Source organism: Rhynchophorus ferrugineus, unplaced genomic scaffold, assembly GCF_030347505.1.
Source record: "Rhynchophorus ferrugineus isolate W39M unplaced genomic scaffold, kcgeb_rfMv2 rfM9, whole genome shotgun sequence".
NCBI classification, from domain to species: domain Eukaryota; kingdom Metazoa; phylum Arthropoda; class Insecta; order Coleoptera; family Curculionidae; genus Rhynchophorus; species Rhynchophorus ferrugineus.
This window is the reverse complement of record NW_027472588.1, coordinates 17,247,283-17,270,170: the sequence shown is the minus strand read 5'-3', so window position 1 is coordinate 17,270,170 and position 22,888 is coordinate 17,247,283. Positions and strand designations below refer to the sequence as shown.

General features: G+C 33.4%; 1 protein-coding gene across 1 annotated transcript in view; it reads left to right on the top strand.

Moving 5' to 3' along the window:
- Nucleotides 1-22,888, top strand: part of LOC143202112 (uncharacterized) — a 506,901-nt gene that overhangs the window by 467,663 nt on the left and 16,350 nt on the right. Inside the window, exons 6-7 of the mRNA XM_076413396.1 lie at nt 18,045-18,299; nt 18,357-18,599. Of these exons, the coding sequence (XP_076269511.1) occupies nt 18,045-18,299; nt 18,357-18,599 (498 nt within the window). The remainder of the gene's footprint in view (nt 1-18,044; nt 18,300-18,356; nt 18,600-22,888) is intronic.

Here is a 22,888-nt window from a genome sequence, read left to right as displayed (position 1 = left end):
TCCTTCTTGTTTTTTCCTGCATTTTATATATTTGATCTAAAAAATCCAATAACAACCTGACATACTTCCTATCACGTTAAGGAAACCTTTTTGATGCAGAATAAAAAACCAAGCGAAAGGTATTGTATAAATAATTCAAAATGCCACTAATGTTACAGGGTGTATATTTATTTATTCTTTATAGGACATTAAAATAAATATATCTAAACGAAATTCTATTCAATCATCGAAATAGGAAAATTCTGACCTGGTTTGTAACGCTGGATTAAATATGTCAAACTGGGACGCGGCTATTTGTCACTAGGGAACATGTATTTCCCAAGTAAAAGCCGAAAGGATTCCCACCTTCGACAGATTTACTTGGTCTCCATGATGCTAGAAGAGTATTTAGGTCACCTTGTTTGTTTAAGAGACAGACAACACAAAAGTCCAAACCCAAAAAACGCTTTGATTTCTTTATTTTCATCTTAAAAAAACTCTTAGAATAAGACAGATAAATTTTTTTACGTATACAGTGTTTTTGCGTCCAAATTTTAATAAAATTATTCATGATAAGATTATTTACATAGTTTTACTTAGAATATAATTAAATTTTAAAACATATATTTATACATCATTATAAGATAAACAAATATGGGGAGTGCGTTTACATTTTTGAAAAACAGCGAAATTTATTCTGTAAACCTATTGAGTCAACTGTAAATTAAGTACAAGAAGTTGTCTATCACATGACTGAGTGGCCTAAGAACTGGAAAATAAAATTGAGTACTAAGTCTATACATGTAGATTCACATTTCCAAAGTAATTCCATATACAAACACAACTAAAAACTTGGGCATGATGTTAGATTCCAAACTAGTCAAGTGGGAAGAGCATATTAAGAAAACAAGCAGAACGTTGACTGAGGCTCGAAAAAATGTGAGAACTGCTTGGGCGACAATCTACTAAATATTAATTCACTAGCGAGAATTTTTAGACATAAAATGTTTGTGTAATATGCGCTACAAATAAATAAATTGCAATAAAACGAAATACGCCCAAATCAACCATCCAGGAATAGCTGTCACATCGGTGACACAAAAATATAAACAAATATTTTAGGCTTTATTTTCATTGGACCTGGTCAACTCGCTGCCAGCTCTAACTTTTATACTTCACCGGATCATCCAAACCCAAAAAAAACGCTTTGATTTCTTTGTTTTCCTCTTAAAAAAACTCTGAGAATATGACAGATAAATTGTTTTGCGTATACAGTGTTTTTACGTCTAAATTGTAATAAAATTATACATGATAAGATTATTTACATATTTGTACTGTATCTTCTAAAAATCCTTAGATTAAAAAATATACGAAAACTTTTATTAAAATATAATTTAATTTTAAAACATGCATTTCTTATAAATAAATAAATTTCAATAAAAAGAAATACGCCCAAATCAACCTACCAGGAATAGCTGTCACATCGTTGACACAAAATATATAAACAAATATTTTAGGCTTTATTTTCATTGGACCTGGTCGACGCGCTGCCAGCTCCAACTTTTATACAGTAGATTATTCGTCGTTTCTGTCGTACGTAAATCAACTACGGACAAGTAATTTTTAAAATCAAAATCTGGCAACGCTATACCGAGAATTCGAAAACAAATCCCTAAATTTTATCGATTTTGAAACGATAATGAAACGGAAAGTGAGTCTACTAAAACCTTTTTAAACGAAGTTATTTAATTTTCGACAGTGTTATTTATGATTTAATATTATTTTCCGTTATTCCAGTATTGTTGGAACTATTGAAGAGAATGACAAGTTTGGATAAGAAAATTATTAAGAATAGTATAATCATGTAAGATTATATTTTATATTTTTTGTACAGAGAACAAATTAATGTGTGTACTTTATCGGAACGTATACAGTTGTAAAGGAATAACCCGACATATGTGAAAATTTTAACCCAACATAGATAGACTAGAATAAAACATAGATTAATAAACATACACAAACGTAGAATGCAGTATATAAACAAAATCCATATAAGGCAAATTAAAGATGAGTTATCTGCAAGGGTAATACTAAACAATGGAATAAATAAGCTAAGAACGATGCAATTTTATATAAAAATTTAGGTAAAGAAATTATTATTTTAATCAGCCTGGTGTATTTATTATTTTGGCAATATATATTTTAAGTGAGAAATATGAAGAAAAGACAAAGACTATATGAAATCATAGATAAATGTTATTATGATTGATGTTATACGATATGTGATATATAGACCTAAATTTTGAAAAATCAATAGTTAATTTAATGATTTTAAATACATTCCTTTAATATACATTACTAAATTGTAAAAAATAAATTAACTAATTGTGTACGTTATTGTTTTAATATACAATAAAGTCAAATATCAATTTCAAAATTGTTTTATTCACATATACTTTGTTTTAATATGCAAAATATGTATTACATTATTTATTATTCCATATTTAATTTATAAAAAAAAATTAATTATTTAGTTATTAAATTGTTACTAGTCGTCTCCGTCTAACCTAAAATTTGTCTTTATAATAACTTAAATCTAGGTATATAACTAGGAGGACCCATCGGCCCTATCTCAGTCTCTGGTGAAATAATGTTTATACACGTCACTGCTGTATTTTTTATTATATGCACCACACTATACAACACTACACAAGATCAGATGGTTTGATTTTTTTGAGCCTGTGTCCTATTCTGGTGGTATCCAAAACCTGCAATATTTCAATATTCTCATGAGAATGAAGTCTTTCCTCATGCCTCCTTGCAATTCTCTTGATTTCTTGACTGACTGTGGTTATCTGAAGGTCTCGAATCAGTCCTATAGTATTTGGGTCCTATAGTATACTGATTCACACAATACCTCTCAGGACTCTGTTCTGAAAAATTTGCATTTTATTTATGTTACTTTTTGCAAAACATCCCCATAATTAAACTCCGTATCTCCATATAGGTTTCAGTATTTGCTTATATAATAGAAATTTATTATGTACGGATATTTGCGATTTTATGCAGACGACACTACTTACTTTTCTTCTTCAAGAGTAGCACCGCACATCCGAAGCAGAATCCAAAAACAACTCGATGAGACGGTCCAGTGGTTACATTTCTGGAGGTTGCAGATCAACCCACAGAAAACCCAGGCCATCTTCTTCCACAAGAAGCGTTTTGCACCGAGCATTTCGCGTCTTAAAATCGAGAACGCTGAAATCCCATGGTCAGAAGAAGCCACCTAACTCGGTCTTGTCTTCGATCGCAAATTTAGGTGGAATTCCCATATTCAGAAATCCCTCCATAAAGGTCTGTTCTGAAAAATTTGCATTTTATTTATGTTACTTTTTGCAGAACATCATCATAATTGAACTCCGTATGTCCATATAGGTTTCAGTATTTGCTTATATAATAGAAATTTATTATGTACTGATATTTGCGATTTTCTTCCAATTAGCCAGTACATTTTCCTATATTTCAATTCCAATTATTTTCTTTTCTTCTTTATATGTTCCTTCCAGCGAAGTTTTGCATCTAGATTCATTCCGAGATATTTAGCGTTGTTGCTATGTGGAATGATAGTATTATTTAATGATATTGGTGCTTGTACGGTCTGCTTATAGGTCAAATGCACATGTACAGATTTAATTTAATTAATTCTTATTTACCAAGCTTGTGTCCAATTATTTATAGTCACTTGCTTGTTGTAATTTTCGTGGGGCTTTTTCACTATTGTCTCCAATCACTATAATCGCAGTATCATCAGCAAATGTAGATATCGTAATATTTTCCATTTGTGGTATATCACAAATGTAGGTAGATAAAGCATTGGTCCCAGTATCAATTACTCTACTACACTTCCTTGTGGTACACCTGGACACCTTCTGGTTGTAATGTATGATTTTAGTAGTTCGGTGTGTTGTTTTGGTAGCATTTTCTGTAGTTTATGAACAAGGCCTTCAAGCCAAACCTTATCGAAGGCTTGTGCTACCTAAAATAAAAGTAAAGAAAGATCATGTATACTCATATTAGATGATTGTAAAGTTTTTACAGTTTTGAAAATAATCTTACTTATGATACATTGTTATAATTGTCAGTGGTGTAGTAACTTAAAATTATCAAAACTTTCTTGATTATTGAATTGAAATGTAAATTAGTTTTAATTAAATGTCATTTAAAAAAGGTTAGTGAATGTTAGTTATTTAAACATATTTTAACGTAGACATTTATTATTTTAATTAATTTTAATTAATGTTATAAATAATATATATTTCTAATCTTATATTCATTATTAAGATACCATTTTTTATATTATTCCTTTTGCTATGGGAGAAATTCTTTACTCTTATGAGAGAAACATGATTAAATTAATAAATTATGGTCGATTGATTTCGACCACAGGGCTGTCACTAGGCCGAATTATCACTCCTCACTATATTATTATACAAGATATAGTTGTTTACTCGTCGAAATGGCTGCTTCCAAAGTGCTAAAAATCATGTCGTGGAAACTCGTTCTTTTATCTTCAGCCATCGATATAGCACTTTTCCAGGAAACTCTCCTAAAACCCTCTCATCGTTTTTCCCTTCTAAACTATACGGTCTACAGGAATGACCGTGTCCCAACTCGCGGTGGCGGAACTGCTATCCTAGTCAAAAAGGGAATCAAATACAACCATCTGCCTTCAATTGTATCGTCACCAAATATTGAATCCACCTCTATCCAGGTGGAAACTCAATATCGCGCAGTGATGATCATCTATCTGTACTAGAAATGCTCCACGCATGACTCGTCTGCCTTCAAAACGCTCTTTGACGGCCCAACCTCAAAAATAATCGATGGAGACTTCAACGCTCACCATCACATGTAGGAGCACTGAGTGCAAACTTAGGGCTTGGTCTCGCCCTGCCGAATGAGCCTACCCATCATCCCTCTATTGGACAACGGGGCACTCCACGCATTCTGGATTTTTTCATTCTCCAGAACATCAATCGTGCTTCTGATGTACAAGTTCTCGACGAGTTACATTCGGACCATCGTCTGATTATATTAACCCTCGGTGATTGTTGTGCAATCGAAATTCCAAGGCCAGAAAGAACCGACTGGAAGAGATATCAGGAAATTCTCTTGGAATCCGGTCCAAACTCGAAGATTGATCGGCCTGACCAACTCGAGCGTGCCGTGTTGAAGCTAACTCAAGACATCGAGTCCGCCTATCAGAATTCATCATTCGAAGTTCCATCTTTTTCAAACTCTCAAAGTGAGCCATTTCCTGAAGGCATCAAGTCACAGATCCTACTCAAAAATCGTCTCTATCGTAGAGCTAACTCGTGCAACCCTCAACTCGGCCGACAAAAGGGAGGCCAACAGAGTAAAACAAGAAGAGAAGGAAACCATTAAAGCCTAAAGATCCGAGAAATGGAACTCATTTCTAGCGGACCAAAGGCTGGATGGCCCCGCAACTTTCTGGCGACTCTCTAAAAGCCTCGTAGGGAAGGCGCAAAACGTCATACTCCCCCTAAAGTCAGCGGAGACAGGAACTTTCGCAGTCACCGACCACGAAAAGGCCGAGCTCCTCCCTAAAACCTATGAAGCCCAAATGGGACGCCTCCCTCCTGCTACAAATATAAACGCTGCTGAGAACAACAAAATCATTAGGAATGCCAACTTCATTCGCTCTCAAGTGCCTCCGAGTTATCTTTTGAACCATCTAGTCACTCCTAAAATACTCACGCAAATTCGAGCAGCAAGATTCGGAACAAGAAGGCCCCGGGTTTCGGTAATATTTCGATAGCCCAACTCAAAAATCTTCCTTACAAGCAGCTCGCCGAGCTAAATAATGTCATCAACGCCATTCTGAGGCTGCAACACCTTCCGTCCACATGGAAACATGCATTCATCGCAGTTATCCCCAAAAAAGGAGCTAAGTCATCACCTTCTGACTACAGACCTATCAGCCCACTAAGTTCCATTTCCAAACTTGCTGAAAGAGCAATTCTTTATGCTCTTAACGATTTTATAAAGGCATACAATATAATTCCATATGAGCAATTCGGGTTCCGCGTCAAACACTCAGCCGTTCATCAGGCCCATCGGCTGGCCGCAAAAATCAACTGTGCTCTTAACCGACGTTAAAGACTCCGAGCGGTCTTCTTGGACCTAACCAAAGCCTTTGACAAGGTTTGGCACGAAGGCTTAGTGGCGAAATGCATCCTATTAGGTCTACGTGATGACCTAACAGCTCTTATCAAATCATTTCTGTCAGAACGATTGTTCCACGTGAAGATTAAAGATATTTTCTCTAACTGGAAAACCATCGACGCAGGAGTTCCACAAGTTTCCCCCTGGCACCCGCTCTATTTAATATTTTTCTTTCAGATATCCCTAGGAGACCACAAGTTGAGGCTGCTTTTTACGCAGACGACACTGCTTACTTTGCTTCTTCAAGAGTAGCACCGCACATCCGAAGCAGACTCCAAAAACAACGATGAGACGGTCCAGTGGTTACATTTCTGGAGGTTGCAGGTCAACCCACAGAAAACCCAGGCCGTCTTCTTCCACAAGAAGCGTTTTGTACCGAGCATTTCGCGTCTTAAAATTGAGAACGCTGAAATCCCATGGTCAGAAGAAGCCACCTATCTCGGTCTTGTCTTCGATCGCAAATTTAGGTGGAATTCCCACATTCAGAAGTCCCTCCATAAAGGTCAAGGTATTGTTAATTTGCTGTTCCCGCTTATCAACCGGGTCAGCAGGCTTACTCTCTCTATAAAATCTCTCCTGTACAAGATGCTGGTTTGATCAGTCGTTCTATACGGCGCCAGTGTCTATCTAAAATACGTCTCACCTAGCCAGGTGGAACGTCTTCAAGTCTTCCAAAACAAATTTCTCAGGAGAACAATCAATACCCCCTGGTTCGTCAGGAACAATCATATTGATAGAGAAACAGACGTCCCCCAAGTTCACGATTTTATATCAGAGGTTTACTCGAGATATTTCTCCACTCTTCGTCTCTCAGACAATAGATGTATTACCAAGCTGGCCGATATTTTAGGCCAATAACTCATTCGGCTCTTCGTAGCCTTATTCTATCACAGCCGACACTACCCTGTCATGCTCTAACTCAAAATTGTCTCGACCTTCTCCGGCGAGCGATTAACTCATGTACCGCAAGCTGCGTGATGTGATAACGACGCCACGTCCTTGCCTGACCCTTGTGCCTCTTAATGGTGTTACCGGCTACGGCAACCCTCCTTACTAACAGTAAGAAGTATCAGTTAGGGTCATTGGATCAGCTGATAGGGTGGGGTTTAGTGGGCAGCCCAGAGGCAGTCTCAACATAACCAGTCCAACTCGCTTATTCCTGAATGTCTTCCCGACTAGGTATCCGTAACAGGATTCCCCTACCCGGATTCTGGTAAAAAAAATTATTATACAAGCAATTCTTGAAGCCAGTGTGGACCTACGATGTGCAATTATGGGGTTACACAAAGAACTCTACCATTAACATGACCGAAACTTGTCAGAAACAATGTTCATCACAGCATTCATAACATCCCATTGTACATTAAAAATGAGAACATCCACAAAGATCTAAGGGTACCAACGGTGAGCCAAAAAATTGAACAGTTCATGAAAAATTACAACAGTAGACTTACCCGAAGGTTCAAGTGACAAAATCTCTTTGATCTAATAGAGTTAAATTATTAAGTGAAAATTATGCCCTGTTTTAATTGTATGTGGTGTATACTAGTGGAAGTTCATCCATCAAATGCTAATTAAATTTCAGTAGATCTGAACTCTAAGAACAATATGAAGGAAATATTAATAGATATGTTAGTTGTAATTAATGACCAGTCGTAATATGTGTGCGATATGCTTTTAAATAAGAAAATATAAACTGTAAATAAAACCTGCTGCATGTACATGATTACGCCACTTAAATATATAAAATGGTATAATTTAATTTTATTTATTTTTATGAAAGATTATGATATATAATACGAATAATAAGACCTGATGTAAGTTACTCTATTCAATGTTTGATTGCAGACTAAATTTACATAACTTATGCATATCTAGCTGACAGTTTGCTTTATGCAATACTATTTAGGAGCAAGTTTCATCTCCGGAGAGTTAGATATTGTCATTGCACAGCTATCGCGAATGTTAAGGTGTCTTACAATTGAGACGGAATGTATTAAAATACTTTTAAAATGTTTCTTTAGTTATCGCCACTGCATTTCCCGTGAAATTATTATTTTTATGATTATTTTTATTTAGTTATTACAACGATTATACTGTACATATTTTATATCAAAACGTTTTTTTTGTGTTAAAAATCTACTTTGTTTATTATTTACCTTTTAGTGAGTCCGTTTTTTATTTTTTGAAGTCGGTTCAATTTTTTGGTTTGTTTGTTAAAAATATTTTATTGTTCTGTTTTTAGTGTTAGATATTTACTTAATAAATTACGCAATTATTTTATTTAATATTATAATGGGTAGACCAAGTAAAGATGCAGCCCGTATCAGGAAAAATACGAATAAAGAAACAATGATTGAAAATAAGGGTGGATTCAGGCAGCGGGGTCCGCTATCTAGCCTAGGTGATTTGATAAATGTTCTAACTAAACAACAATAAAAAGTTATTGTATGCGCCGGAAATCGAATCCGCCACCTCCGTCCTGGAGGTCTAAATGCTATAGTTAGTGTTAAAAAAGCAATCTGAATGGTTTTTGCACTGAACGACTTCCGATTTTCCGTCACATTATTGGGTCGTAATAACTTTATACACAAATATCTGATTATTTTAGATAAAAAATATGTGCAAGCTTTGAATGTGCCTTTGGAATGTGTTTCCCTCGATTTGCCCCACTTCCCCAAAACAGATCCTGATTTGGTTCCAACGACACCACCTCGGAAAAGAGTTTTGAAAATCGACCCACAGTTAACAGAGAAATCTATATATATATATATATATATATATATATATATATATATATATATATATATATATATATATATATATATATATACAGCTGAAATAGCTGAATTTCTGAAAGTTTCACAAGCGACAGAATCCCACGTAATGACAGCATACACAAAACATGCTAAAGCATCTTCAGCGAAGAGAAATAGTGCGCGAAACTCAGAGCTAATCGACAAAGACCGACGAAGATTAAAAAGGCTTGTGGACAGACAACATAAAATTACGGCGTCAAGGTGACAGAAGAACCCAACACTCACTTGAGTAATAATACTGTTTCGACATAAAAAGTACGGAAACTCCACAAAGATATCATTCATGGATGAGATGCGATTGCGAAACCCTTTATGACGAAAACCAACGTCCTAACGTTGGGAAAGAACTAGTACATAAAAATTATCATAAAATCTGACACTTAATAACTAGAAGAATATGGCATGGTTATCGGACCATCATCATTTAAATTGTTTACTTCAAACAGTCTAGTTTATGTATGAAGAACGCCAAAAGAAACCTACGATCTACACTGCCTGCTTTCTACAATTAAGCAAGGGGCCCCGTTATGGTTTTAGACAATGTCTCAGTATTAAGCTATTCCTCTCAATCACATTACTGGTCCGATTACTGCGAATGAACGCCATACTTCAAGATGACAATGTGTCCATAAACACAACCAAAATGGTTCACTCTTAGTTTGAAGAGCATCAAAATATATATAAACATCTTCTCTGGTCAGCTCAAAAATCACCAGACCTCAACTTAATTGAACTGTTATGGGGAATTCTAGAGCAGAAATTGTGGATTAATTTTAATCTTCAACATCATTGAAGTAGTCAAGTTTTGGTACAAGAATCGGACAATATCCCATTGAAAACTATTCAGACACTCTATAAATATATTCAACAAAGTATTACAGCTATTTTAAAAGCAATTGTATGTTAATAAATAATGTTCATATTATTGTATTCCTATAACAATTATATCTTAAAACTATTGTCTTATATTTAATATAATATACTGATCATATATGGAGAAGTGTTTAACAATTTTAAATTTATACATTACGTTTATTGATCCAAATAGTTCTTCTTCTGAATATTTTAAGTTTCTTAATGTAGCTATGGCGGTTACAGGATTAATGAGTACGACCAAGTGATAAAGCCTTACCATCAAAATTAATCTTCATTAATACAAATGCTGCCAAAAATATTTGTTATCCTACACTAATTATTCTATACACATATCAATCTGCAACGGAATCTGGGAATACTAACAATACAAATTTATAAAGAGTCGGGGAAAATAATTTTGGATTCTTCTCATTATTTTATAAACTAATTTATTCATATAAATTTGAAACCCTAGTCAATGGTGTATATTTTGTATGGTTGATATGGTGCATTATCCATAATAATAATAACTGATGGTTCCTACGGGTTTTTTAACAATTGATTTTTAAACCATAACAAAAACATGTTATAGTTGATTTCTCCATGGTAGTCGACCTTGGATTTGGAGGAAAACACTAATTCCGCTCCAAGAATAAAGCCATTCTTATTCAATGCATGAATAACAGTACATCTGCAATTAATTACTAATAAATATAATGACCAACAAAACTTAATCGAATGCTATTGTAACTTTTACCTTTTTCTATCAAATTTTGTTGTCTTTACACAATTTTGCCTTGCCAAGAGTTCCCCAATGAACCATTTTGAAATATCTAAGTTTCATCAAGATATACAAATTCAAATAATTTATCTTCCTTGATTTTATTGTAGGCCTTTGAAATTGAACTCTTTTAAAGGCAATGTGTGGAAGTTCCATTAAACCTCTTCGATGGTTATCTTTACACCATTTAAATCCTATGCCCTGTAAGATTGTATGTCCCTAACTCTTTTATGTATACTTTCCAGATTAACTATTTTCTTTGAAATAATTTTATTCAATTATGCTTATATCGATAAAATAGTTTGTGTACTCACTGTACATCTTATACATTTCGTATTTTTGTATATTCTCGAATAGAGCCAATATCAAGATGCTCAAGATTCATTCAGCAACACGCTAAAAACATTTTCAATAAATTTACAGCAACTTATATTATTTAATATCATCAATAATTACCTCTCTAAAGGAAATTAAAGGCAAAAGAGGGCCTCCATTATCTGGTTCCTTTTCGAAATATTTTATTAAAACCTCAGTCAATTTGTAACCCTGACTATCTATTGTTTTCGGCATTTTCAAAATAAATGATATCATATATAACGCAGCGATTTCAAATTTATCAAAATAATCGAAGCGCTAAAATAACGTTTGTCCGTTGTTATAACCTGTACTGATAATAACTAATATTTTTAATAATTTTGCGTACGTCTGACAATAGACCGTCGTCCATTTGTCAGACGTATGCAAAATTCTTGAAAGCAATAAGAGGTTTTAATTATTACCTATAAATTATTGTGTCTGTATAATTAACTGTAGTTCTAGATATACTATAATGTTAAAATAAATTAGATTTTATAACATTTTTGTTCAATTATTTTATTTAAATTAGAATTTTGTTGTATGTCAAAGCCAAACTGAACTAAAACTCAGGGTTGATGCGGCAACAATGCGACGTTTTGACGTCACATATTTCAATGACGCGTATATAAATAAACTTTGAATAGACTATAGCTTCATAAAATAAGCATTACCAGCCTTTAAAGTCCTTATAATATTTCAAAATGTATCAATTTACAATGTATACTAACTAAAAATAATCAAAATTGCCAAATTAAAGCAACCTTATTGAATTATAATTAATTATTATTACAATAATAAATTAATTATTTCGCATGACAACAAATTTATCACGAAACTTCAATCTCCCACCAGCACACACGCAGCTATTTTTTAATCAAAATATCATTTAAAATCACCGACGTAGAAAATTAGCGGTTAGCTTTTGAAATTAATATACAAAGTTAACTAGCAACGTAAAATTGTACGTTAAAATTGGGTCACAAAATTAGTAAACACGCGTCAAATCTGTATGTGTGGTATTCCATTGACTTCCTGCTATAACGCTTTAATTAAGATTAAAGACATTGCTGGTATTTCGTAAGAAATTACTAGGAGAATTAACCACCAGTATAAAAAAAAATAATAAGAATAAATAAAGAAAGAAAGCAAAATAAATAATTTGAAAGATTAGTTGTAATGTTCAGTACAACAGTATGTATTTATACAACATAACAATTATTCAAAACGGTAACTATATTTTAAACAAATAATTAATATCACACTCTTGAAACATAATTCTTATTAACGTAATATTAATCAAAGTATTAAATTGTTAATAAATTTTAATAGAAATTAGTAGTGTTTATTCCATGTAGCATCAAGTAACGTTTTAAGCACATTATAGGTATTGTTATAAGCACCGATTATGTTTATCCACTTCTCTTTCACATCTGTAGATGACTGATGCCATTTTTGGTAATGGTCTGAGCTATCGTCCAAAGAAAACACTAAATAATGAGGAATGTTTGCAGAATGCCTACAAGTAATTAAAATGATTTTAAAAAATTTATTATTTAAAAAATTAATTTAAATTATTTTTAAAATTATACCTTTATAATAATATTATTATTATTAGTGTAGTGACCTTGAGGCATGTCGAATTGTACATCGTGGAATAACGGTCTACGAAATACCCAGAAATCTAATCCCAGATGTTTGAACACGTACGGGGTGCCAGCAGCGCCAACTAGAACTCGATAACGAATAGCTCGCAACCCTGAGACGTTTATCTGGGATGTGATTGAAGGGTATTTCGATTCATTCAGTGCTCAACCATCGACTGCCCAAGCCTCGTCTCCAGGTAACACCGCTGCCGTCCGTTTTATCTAATCGTATTTTTCACATTTTTTTATATAGCCAATAAATAACGGTCACATAATGTAAACACCACTGTTTCATTTCGTTTTACCTCCATTCACCGAGCCACATCATTTACCCTAAATTAGTATTAATAAATTTATTTTATTGCATAAAACTAAATTAGAATTTCGATTGCACCGTTTATGCTATTATTTTCTATTTAGACGGTTGTTTTTCTCGCTATATTTTCAAAATGTCGACCATTCTTTTATTGTATAATGTATAAGCTTTGGAGATGTGATGGATTGCTTGGAAAAGGCTATTAATGAATGACAGTTTCTGAGAGAGATTAATGAGGCAAAAGAAAAAATCGATCAAGAACAACACGAGATATGAATAAATGAAACTGGCCAGAGCCTAATAAAATGTTATGTAGAGAAATTTGTCTGTAGATATTAGAAGTCTGCTAGGGTTTTCAATAAGTTGATGAAAATTATATAAAAATCACAAAATCTACTCCTACTTTTTGGTTTGACAAAATCGTTTTGTTGTTGTTTTATGATGTTGTTTTAAGCTGAATGAGCAAATGTTTTATCTTATTGAAAAATGATTTTTCTGTAAAAAAATTGGTAGTTTTGTACCCAAAAGGCCCAGAACGTTACTGTAATAATCTAAGTTTATTGTTTTACCATCTTGGGGGCAATCTACGAACAAAATCAGTTTGCATCCGAAAAACACTGATGTAGCACACTTTCAACATTTTCTTGTGAGATTTCTGAAGGTAAACTCGCTTCAAAGGCAAAGAAAATGGCTAGTGGATCATCAGAAAACTCTTAGAAAACCCGTAGTGAGAAAAACAATACGCAAAATAGTTTAATGGTTAAATAGTAAAATGGCACTTGAATGTGTTTTTGTTCCATTGTCGATGGATGCGGCATCCATTGAGATCACAGCTTGCTGTTCCTTTAAAAATCTTGAATTCGTTGTTGTAAGATATCAAATATTATAATGGTGTCGAATTTTACAATATATAATTCACCATATATGTGCAGTATATAATTCGTCAAAGTATTTTCCATCATTTTCAACAACTTTCTCATCTTTCCGGTAACATGGCGATACCGTGTCGAAAACTTTTCAATTTTTGTTTGACACCAAATTCAACTCATCGATACATTTTCACACTTCTTCAGCATTTTGAAACCATGTGCAAACCAAGCCATATTGCATCAGTCTGAATAACTCATAATCAGAAGGATTTATGCCCGACGAGTACGGAACTTTCCGTTGGATCTGCACCTGTGTATCCTTCACAATTCTTACAACGTGTGGCGGAGAGTTATCATACAAGAAGATAGTTTTTGCACCAATTACTTGTGTTTCCTGACCATTTTTGCAACAATACATCAATCAGTGTATCCAGTTTACATCATTAAATATTTGCATTAACAGTTTCATATGGTTTTACCAGCTCGAAATGCAGTACACCTTACTGATCTTACTATATATACAGCAAGACTTTATGGTCATGTATATTCCGCTTGGATGTCGATGTGTATAGCTCTTTTGGATTATTCACTGCGTTTTGTAATTGGAATTGTTTTAGTAGATTCACTTTTAATCGCACAATATGCTATATAAAACTATTTTTCCTGACAATGAAACCGCTATTGCAAGCGATGTGAAAACTGTTCGATATAAAATGTTTAGTTAATTCATATGGTAACCATTTTCCCTCCTCTTGAAACTTTGAACTGCTAAAATCTTTGAAATTTCTTTGACTGCAACTTGTCCAATAATTGTAATTCATTGTCTCAAACTGTTTCAGTTCTGAGACCATTTAGCAGCGCCGTAAGCTCCTAAAAGTGTTTTATGGGCTCTCGCAGCAGATTTCTTCAAATCAAACAGAAATAATGAATGTGGAAAATGTAATTTTTAGTGTTACACACAATTAGCATCTGTATACACTGAAAAACTCAATAATGCTGCATGAGTACTGTTATTGTCTATAGTTATAAGTTTACATGTGGTCGACAGGAGAATGAAACGGATATTAGATAAGGTCAAAATTATGCGGAAGTGGTAGAGGAAAGGAATAAAATAGAAAAGAGAAAAATGGCAATAAGAAAAGGTATTTTGGTGACCTAAAGAGCTGTAGCGGTCGTTACACATACACCCAATAAAATGGATTTATCAGTTCTAAGGCATTCGAACATTAACATATGAGGTGATATAAGTCCACCGACGGATGTCAAATATGACCAACACCTACAAATAAGTTAATTATGCTTTAATTATGTCAGTGTTTAGTATCAGTTAACTTTTAATACATTTATTAGTAATATTTATAGTAAATCGTTATTATAAGTAGTGATCGCCCTATGGTCGAAATTCGACCACAATGTATTAAATTAATCATGTTTCTCTCGTAATAGAGTAAAAGGTTAAACATAATATAATACTAAAACTTGTTTTCACAGCATATTCAATTAAGATCAAAAATATATTTGATAAATGACATTAATTAAAATAATTAATGTCTGTATATTAAGACATATTAAAATACATGCAAGCTATTTCAAGAACTAACAATCACTAACATTTTTTGAATTGCATTTATATAAATCTAATTTCCATTAACTTTCAATAATCAACAAAGTATTAATAAGTGTAAATTACTATGCCACTGAGCATTATAACATCATATCATAAACAAAATAATTTCAGAGCTCTAACTACTTCAGGGCATCAAATATAAGTATATATAATCTTTCTTTACTTTTATGTTATAAACGTAAGTATGGAATAATAAATGAAGTAATGCATGTTTTTATATCAAGACAAAAACGAACACAATTAGGTAATTTGTTTTTTACAATTTAGTAATGTATAGTAAAAGAATGTACGTACCATCATTAAATTAAATATATATTTTCCAAAACTTAGGTCTACAAAGTAAATAATCAAAATAATTGATACAAGGTTCAAAGAATAAAATGTCATATAATTACATATCTTATTGTATTTATCGTAATACACGTTAATATTTATCAATGCTTTAGAATGTTTACAAATGTACTGTTATAATTGATAATTTCTTCTAATTCTCCTATGTGTTCCATTTATGAAAACTATGTAGTTAGTTTCATTTTAAATTCTGCATATTTTCATTACTTCATTTATATGTTTACATAGTCATTATCTTATATCCATATTTCCCACCTAAAATATATATTACAGAAACAGTAAATACACCCGGCGATTAAAAGGATAATTTCTTTACCTAAATTTTTAAATAAAATTGCATTTTTCTTTGCTTATTTATTTCACTCTTCGATCTCGCGACAAATCGGTAACAATTGGGGAAATGACAATAATTTGTAAATATTGCAAGACGTTAAAATACTGTGGTGAATCTACTGGAGTATGTTGTGCTGGAGGCAAAGTAAAATTGCCACAATTGGTCCCACCACCAGATCGTTTACGCTCTTTAGTTTCTGGAATTGGAAATGATTGTAAGAACTTCTTGGCCAATATTCAGAAATATAACCGCTGTTTCCAGATGACACCATTTGGTGCTACACATATTATACAGGACAATATCATGCCCACTTTCCCACAGTAGACCCAAAATTGCATGCGGTAGCTACCAAACACATGATACCTTGCGGAGTTTTCAACTACAATTCACCCTTTATGGTTGACCACAAGTGTTAAAACTATAACCATAACGCAAAATGATGGATACCCATTGAATCGTCGCCGATCAGTTGCGGCTAATGGACGATCGGTAGTTGTGAAGGAAGGAGGACATAATGTTGATATAGACAATCGTTGGATCGTACCATACTCGCCAATATTATTATAATTATAATATTGTAACTCAGTGAAGTCTATAAAGTACATATGTGAATATGTTAACAAAGGTAGCGATATGACCATCTTTGCTGTAACAAATGCAAATGACGAAATATCATAGTACCGGATGGGTCGCTATGTAGATAGCAATGAAGCAATTTGGCGTATCTTTTCATTTGCAATCCATGAAAGGCGCCCTACAGTAGTCCATTTAGCAGTCTACTTAGAAAATAGTCAGGAGGAAAAAAGTCGAGGATTCGAGTTTGTCGAGGATATCAATGAGACCATTCAGAATTTTCTTTCGGGATAGTTGGTTTCCTTCAAATCTATCCCACGAATTTTTTAAATTCACTGGAATTGCCTAGATTACCACCTCACAATTTGCAGTTAAAAGTAGGATCAGATGTCATCATGCTGCGTAATATTAATCAACCTCGACAGTGCAATGGAACAAGACTGGCAGTGAAAAAAATGATGAATAACGTCATTGAGGCAACAATCATAACGGGAAAATACAAAGAAGAGGATGTCTTGATCTCGCGTATACCGATGATTGCAACGGATGTACCATTCGATTTTAAACGTTTACAATTTCCAGTATGTCTGACCTTTGCGATGACCATAAATAAATCTTAAGGCCAGTCGTTGGAAGTTTGCAGAATCAACTTGGAGTTTCCCTGTTTCGCGTATAGACAATTATATGTCGTTGTTCACATGTTCACGCGTCGGAAAACCGTCATTTTTATTTATTTACGCAGCACAAAACAAAACAAAAAATATAGTTTATCAGAAAGCTTTAAATTGATTAACAAACTGTATCATAACTGTGTGTGCCTGTAAATATCTAATTCATTTTAGGAAAACTCAGTAGGCGGTACGAAGTCTGCCGGGTCAGTTAATAATATATAATTCTGCTGGTTTGTTTATATATTTTGTATCACGGATCTGACCGCTATTTAAGGTTGCTTGATTTGGGCATTTTTCGTTCTATTGGAATAGATTTATTCGTAACACATATTACACAAAAATACTAGGCCTAAAAATTCTTCCTCGATATAAGCTTTAACCATTCCCAATTTCACGCCTCCAGATTTATTTTTTCTATAATCTTCACTAAGCCGATTAATATATAGGTACACGAAATTATACTTACGCATAAAAATATATTCAATTAACAACACCAACTAACAGCGTTGCAGAAGTGGTTCTAAAATATTGCAGTAAATATTTTAGAACATCAAACTTTCCAAGTTTTCAAGTTTAGCTCTTTTCCAAATCAATAGTTATTTACCTATGACCATTTTTTCCAGGATCGTGAGGAAATGCTGAAGCAATTGTCTTGTACCATTTCCCATGAGGACATCGACGATGATAAATTGTTGAAATCCTCCACCACTGACGACTTTGAAACAACCACTCTGGACGATAACAGCATAACCGGCAAAACCACCAAAAGTTGGGTATCGAACACCATCGACGTAGACTATGGAATGGCGACAAGACATCGTCGAGAAACGGAAGATACCCTCAGTCCCGCATCCACCACCAAAAGCCCAGTCATAAACGTAAACTTGTTAATAATCATCGTAAGTCGTTAATTACACAATACACTTATTTCTAAGGTGTCACGTGCAGAATTGTCTTGGAAAGCCTCCCATCATGACGTCACCGTCTTGACTACTCAGCAAAATGGAGCCTCAGAGGACTCTCATTCCACATCCACATCATCCAGTGCCATCGAAATGGAAGCAACAACAGACGGTACCACAACTACGAATCATGCAGTCACTTTGGATTCAAGCATAACAGAAAAGGTTTTTGTTGGTGGAACTGCGGGGAAGCAACAAACAGAGGAAACAGAATATGTAAGTATTCGACTTTTTATATGACCAAACATTACATTAGTTCTGACAATTGTTAAGACTAATCTACTATAGTTCATACAATTATGCAATGTATCTTATTATTTCAATTTTATATTCTTCTCACTTGCATACTATTCTCTACTTTTACACAATCCCTTTACAGTCGTTACCAAAGTTATATCTGTAAGCGATGTGCTGTTCATTTATTCTTTAACTGTGTGGATACTCAGACCTCTATGCAGGTCTATGTTGCATTATGTCATCATCATCTTAATCATCAGTCCTTGACCAGCGCTCGGGGAAAGTACCGTACGCTGCTGTCAGTGCCGCAAGATTCTAATGTCAATATTAGTATCCTTTTTCAGATCATGATCTTAATCCATATCTTTTTAGGGATCAAAAAAACTAATTTGTCACATTTTGCAGAACATGCCTGAACCATCGTATCCGAAAGAATCAAATTTAATCTCGATTGTAATATTTCCCCTCTTCCACACGACTATCTTGAGGAAGCAAATGCCCAAATCCGCCAGCTTGACCGGCTTGGCTTACTACAGCATCAGATGTCCCTTTCTTCTCCTATGTTAATAATCACAAGTATACCAGGTCTTTTTGTTGACCTGTTATCAGCAAAAGGTATGTGTTGAACTAGATTGGGTTTATACCGATAACTTCATGCTTCATAAAGTGCAATGTGAACACCAAGAGCTTTACAAATTTATTTATGTCCTTTAAAAACATTTATTCCGTACTACATGAGCGTTAAAAATTTTATAAAATTTACGTCAGACATCAGTTTTCGAATATCAGATCCAACAAATATTGCTTCTTTGATTTTTGAATATAATTAACAACAATTTGGTTAAAAACTTAATGGATCACTGTCCATATATAGAAATAGTTTCAACACTGATGGCACGTCAGCATATTTATATTGCTTTTAAATGCTTTTTTTTGGCATTTATACTAACGAAATTCATCTAGCAAAAATAACAATCACCTACATAATTTTTCCGTTCTCTCCATAACATTGCCACAGAAAATAAAAATTATATCTCATATATAAATATATATTATGTATATCTTCAGCAAGTTTTTTTTGTTAATTAAATCTTAGGTTAGATATGCTTACTATAATCTTAATCAACAAGTTAATTTATTACTACTGTTCTGTTGTACTTGCATTAATATACAAGCAAGGCGAGTAGGGGATTAATACATCAGTATGTATTTCCCAAACTAAAATAAAACCAAACTTCTTAAGTTAAAGTTAAGAATACACTTATATACTAAACAAGTTCGTGTAGTTTGGTTCGCTTCAATCTTTTGATTTCCTGAGTATTGTCCAATAGCTGTATTGCTTCCACGTTGTTATAATTTAGCAAACTTATTTCATATTTTAAAGCGAAATCTTGGATCGCTTCGTATATCCATTTGATTCCCAGGTCATCGTGCAGCTCTTCATTGGTTACGTAGCGATAAGTGTTGGTAATTAATCGTAGAACTTTGTTTTGGATGCATTGGATTACTAATTTGTTTGATGTTTTAGTGCAATCCCATATTTGCACCCCGTGGGTCCAAATTGGCTTTATTGTTGACTAATAATCCAATTTCTTGATAGCTCAAGTTGAGAGTCGCTTGACTTTTAGTCTAATCTGTTCAGTTGTTTGTTTGACATGATATTTCCAATTCAACCTACCATCGAAATGTATGCCTAGATATTTTTGCCTGATTCTTCTTGAGGAATCGGGCATCCGTCAAGTGACATAATTAAATATTTATCATTTCGCCGCAACACAAAATTAACATGACCATATTTGGAGCTATTAAGTTGTATTTTCCAGTGTCTAGTTCATTTGTAGATCTTGTTGACTGCTACTTGTACTTTTTCGAAGGAATATTGCAGGGTAGTATTTCTTTTCTTTGAATGCCTTTTCAACAACCACTGTTACTCTGTGCACTTGGTATCTTCACGCGATACAAAACAGGTACCTGGCTTGTCAGTGTTTACTGCAGCAATACGAAAGTACTGCAAATACGCATTTTTGAGAACCATTGTCTTGATATTTTCCATTTTTACCGAATATATAACACTCATAAAAGTAACAAAAACACCTTCAATCAACTTTGTAACGTTATATCTGCTATTTACGCATTTTGAAGCACAATCTCAGCACAAAAACAAGTTCCAAATAATGGCAACGTCGTCAACTAACAGCCGTTATAAGAACACAATGCTGTCACCATGAGCAAAGTCGAAAACTAGAACCAATATTGCCAAAGGGATTGGGGATCTGAGTTCAGGACATCAAATAACGTTAAGAATGGTTTATATCTGCTCGGGTCCAAAAGTTAAACCAAATTTGTAAACTTGTATTATTGACAAAACAGAGACGTAAATTGAATCATTCTAAAAGTGTTATGCAACAATTATGAAATTAATTTTACTATACCTATTATTTTAGTAATTTAAACAAAACCAATGTAAATATGAAATATATTTTTCCTTTGCTTCAAAGTTTCCTTCAATAACAAAAGGCATTTTCAAGACCAAACCACATATAACGCTATTTCTTTATAAAACTCTTAGTCCATCTTTCGATCTTTTCCATAGAAAATTAATACAAACATGTTTCGAAATAAATATAGTTCTTCTATACGTTTAATAAATAAACCCATGGATTAACCAAAATAACCACGAGTAGTAGTACAGACGAGAAAAACAATGGTTAGCATTGGATAATACTTAGTAATACTAATATTCTTGTTACACTCAAATCCTATAGTTATATGCATAATTTAAAAATCAGATCTCGTGTTATTTCACGTTAACTTGGAAAAAAGAGATCGTCTATAAATACATTTTGAATATCCTCGAACCTGCGTCACCTTTCTATATACGGTCTCAGTCAGCATATTGGAGAAAACGGTCAATTCTAGATTAGATCCACTCCGATTACCATAAACCTTATCAGAAAGTAGCCTTGACCCTTTTCCGAGCCCGATTCTCGCGTTTCTCCATCATTTCCTTTATCTTGCGTTATAGTGTCGTGCTTAATTTCGACCCCAGGATGTTGGATTTGTTGAAGCAAATCCCTTTTGGAAATATTCGAATCCGTTTTAAGCAATTGTATTAGAGATTGCACAGAATTAAATCCTCCTTTAAAAGCAATGTATATATATATATATATATATATATATATATATATATATATATATATATATATATATATATATATATATATATATATATGTTAAGAACATATGTTAAGAATTATTACTCAATCTTTTACCTTTTTGTTACTTTTACCTTGTTTGATTGATTGATATTGATAAAACAACTGTCCATGTATTATTTCAGGTCAAGGAAATCCCCGTATGTACTATACAGTACTGTAAACTGTAATAATCTTATAGAAATAATCTACATAGAGTAATAGAGAGTAAACTCAGTAGGGGTCTCCGGCGAATAGTTTTTGCTTTGTCAAACATCCAGATGGGGCTTTATCGGCTATTCAAGTAATTTGATTGGCCAATTTAAATCTACATTATAGGCATCTGTAAAAAAACATTTCCCAGTGAAGACATGTCATTGGTTTTTTGATCAAGTTTGCCACGCAGATGCGTCACGTTACAGCCCTGATGTCACGTTAAATTAGACCAATAAAATTTTAATACAAAACAATTTAATTTATGAAATAACTTTATTGAATAAAATTCAATGAATTTTTTTTTTTTTTTTTATTATTACTCTTCGTGAGTCCACAATCTGCCCTATTGGCAATAAGTATTTCTTCTGTTTATATTATATATACATGGCATGTAGAAAATCACTTCATTAAGCAATCTTCTGTATAAAATATTATCTTAATTAATTAGTCTTATTCTAATGCTTATTCTAAACTCTACATATGTCCAGTAATCAGATCAGGTGGTGTTAAACGTTTTAGTCTACGCACTTCACTATCACGTCGCATATTTAGCTAATTAGCGAGTACATTGGGATGCACTGACACTCTTTCGAAGTACTTCACACAAACACGTTGGATTACACTCGTTATAGGTTCTAGAGGAATATCGCGTTGTATCACTTTATTTGAAATATAGTACGGAGCATCAACAATGGCACGCAACACCTTATTTTGGAACCGTTGAATGATGGATATATTGGATTTGCTAGCGGTACCCCATAGTTGAATTCCATATGTCCAAATGGGCTTGAGTATAGACTCATACAGCAATACCTTGTTATCTAATGATAACTTGGATTTGCGCCCAATGAGCCAATA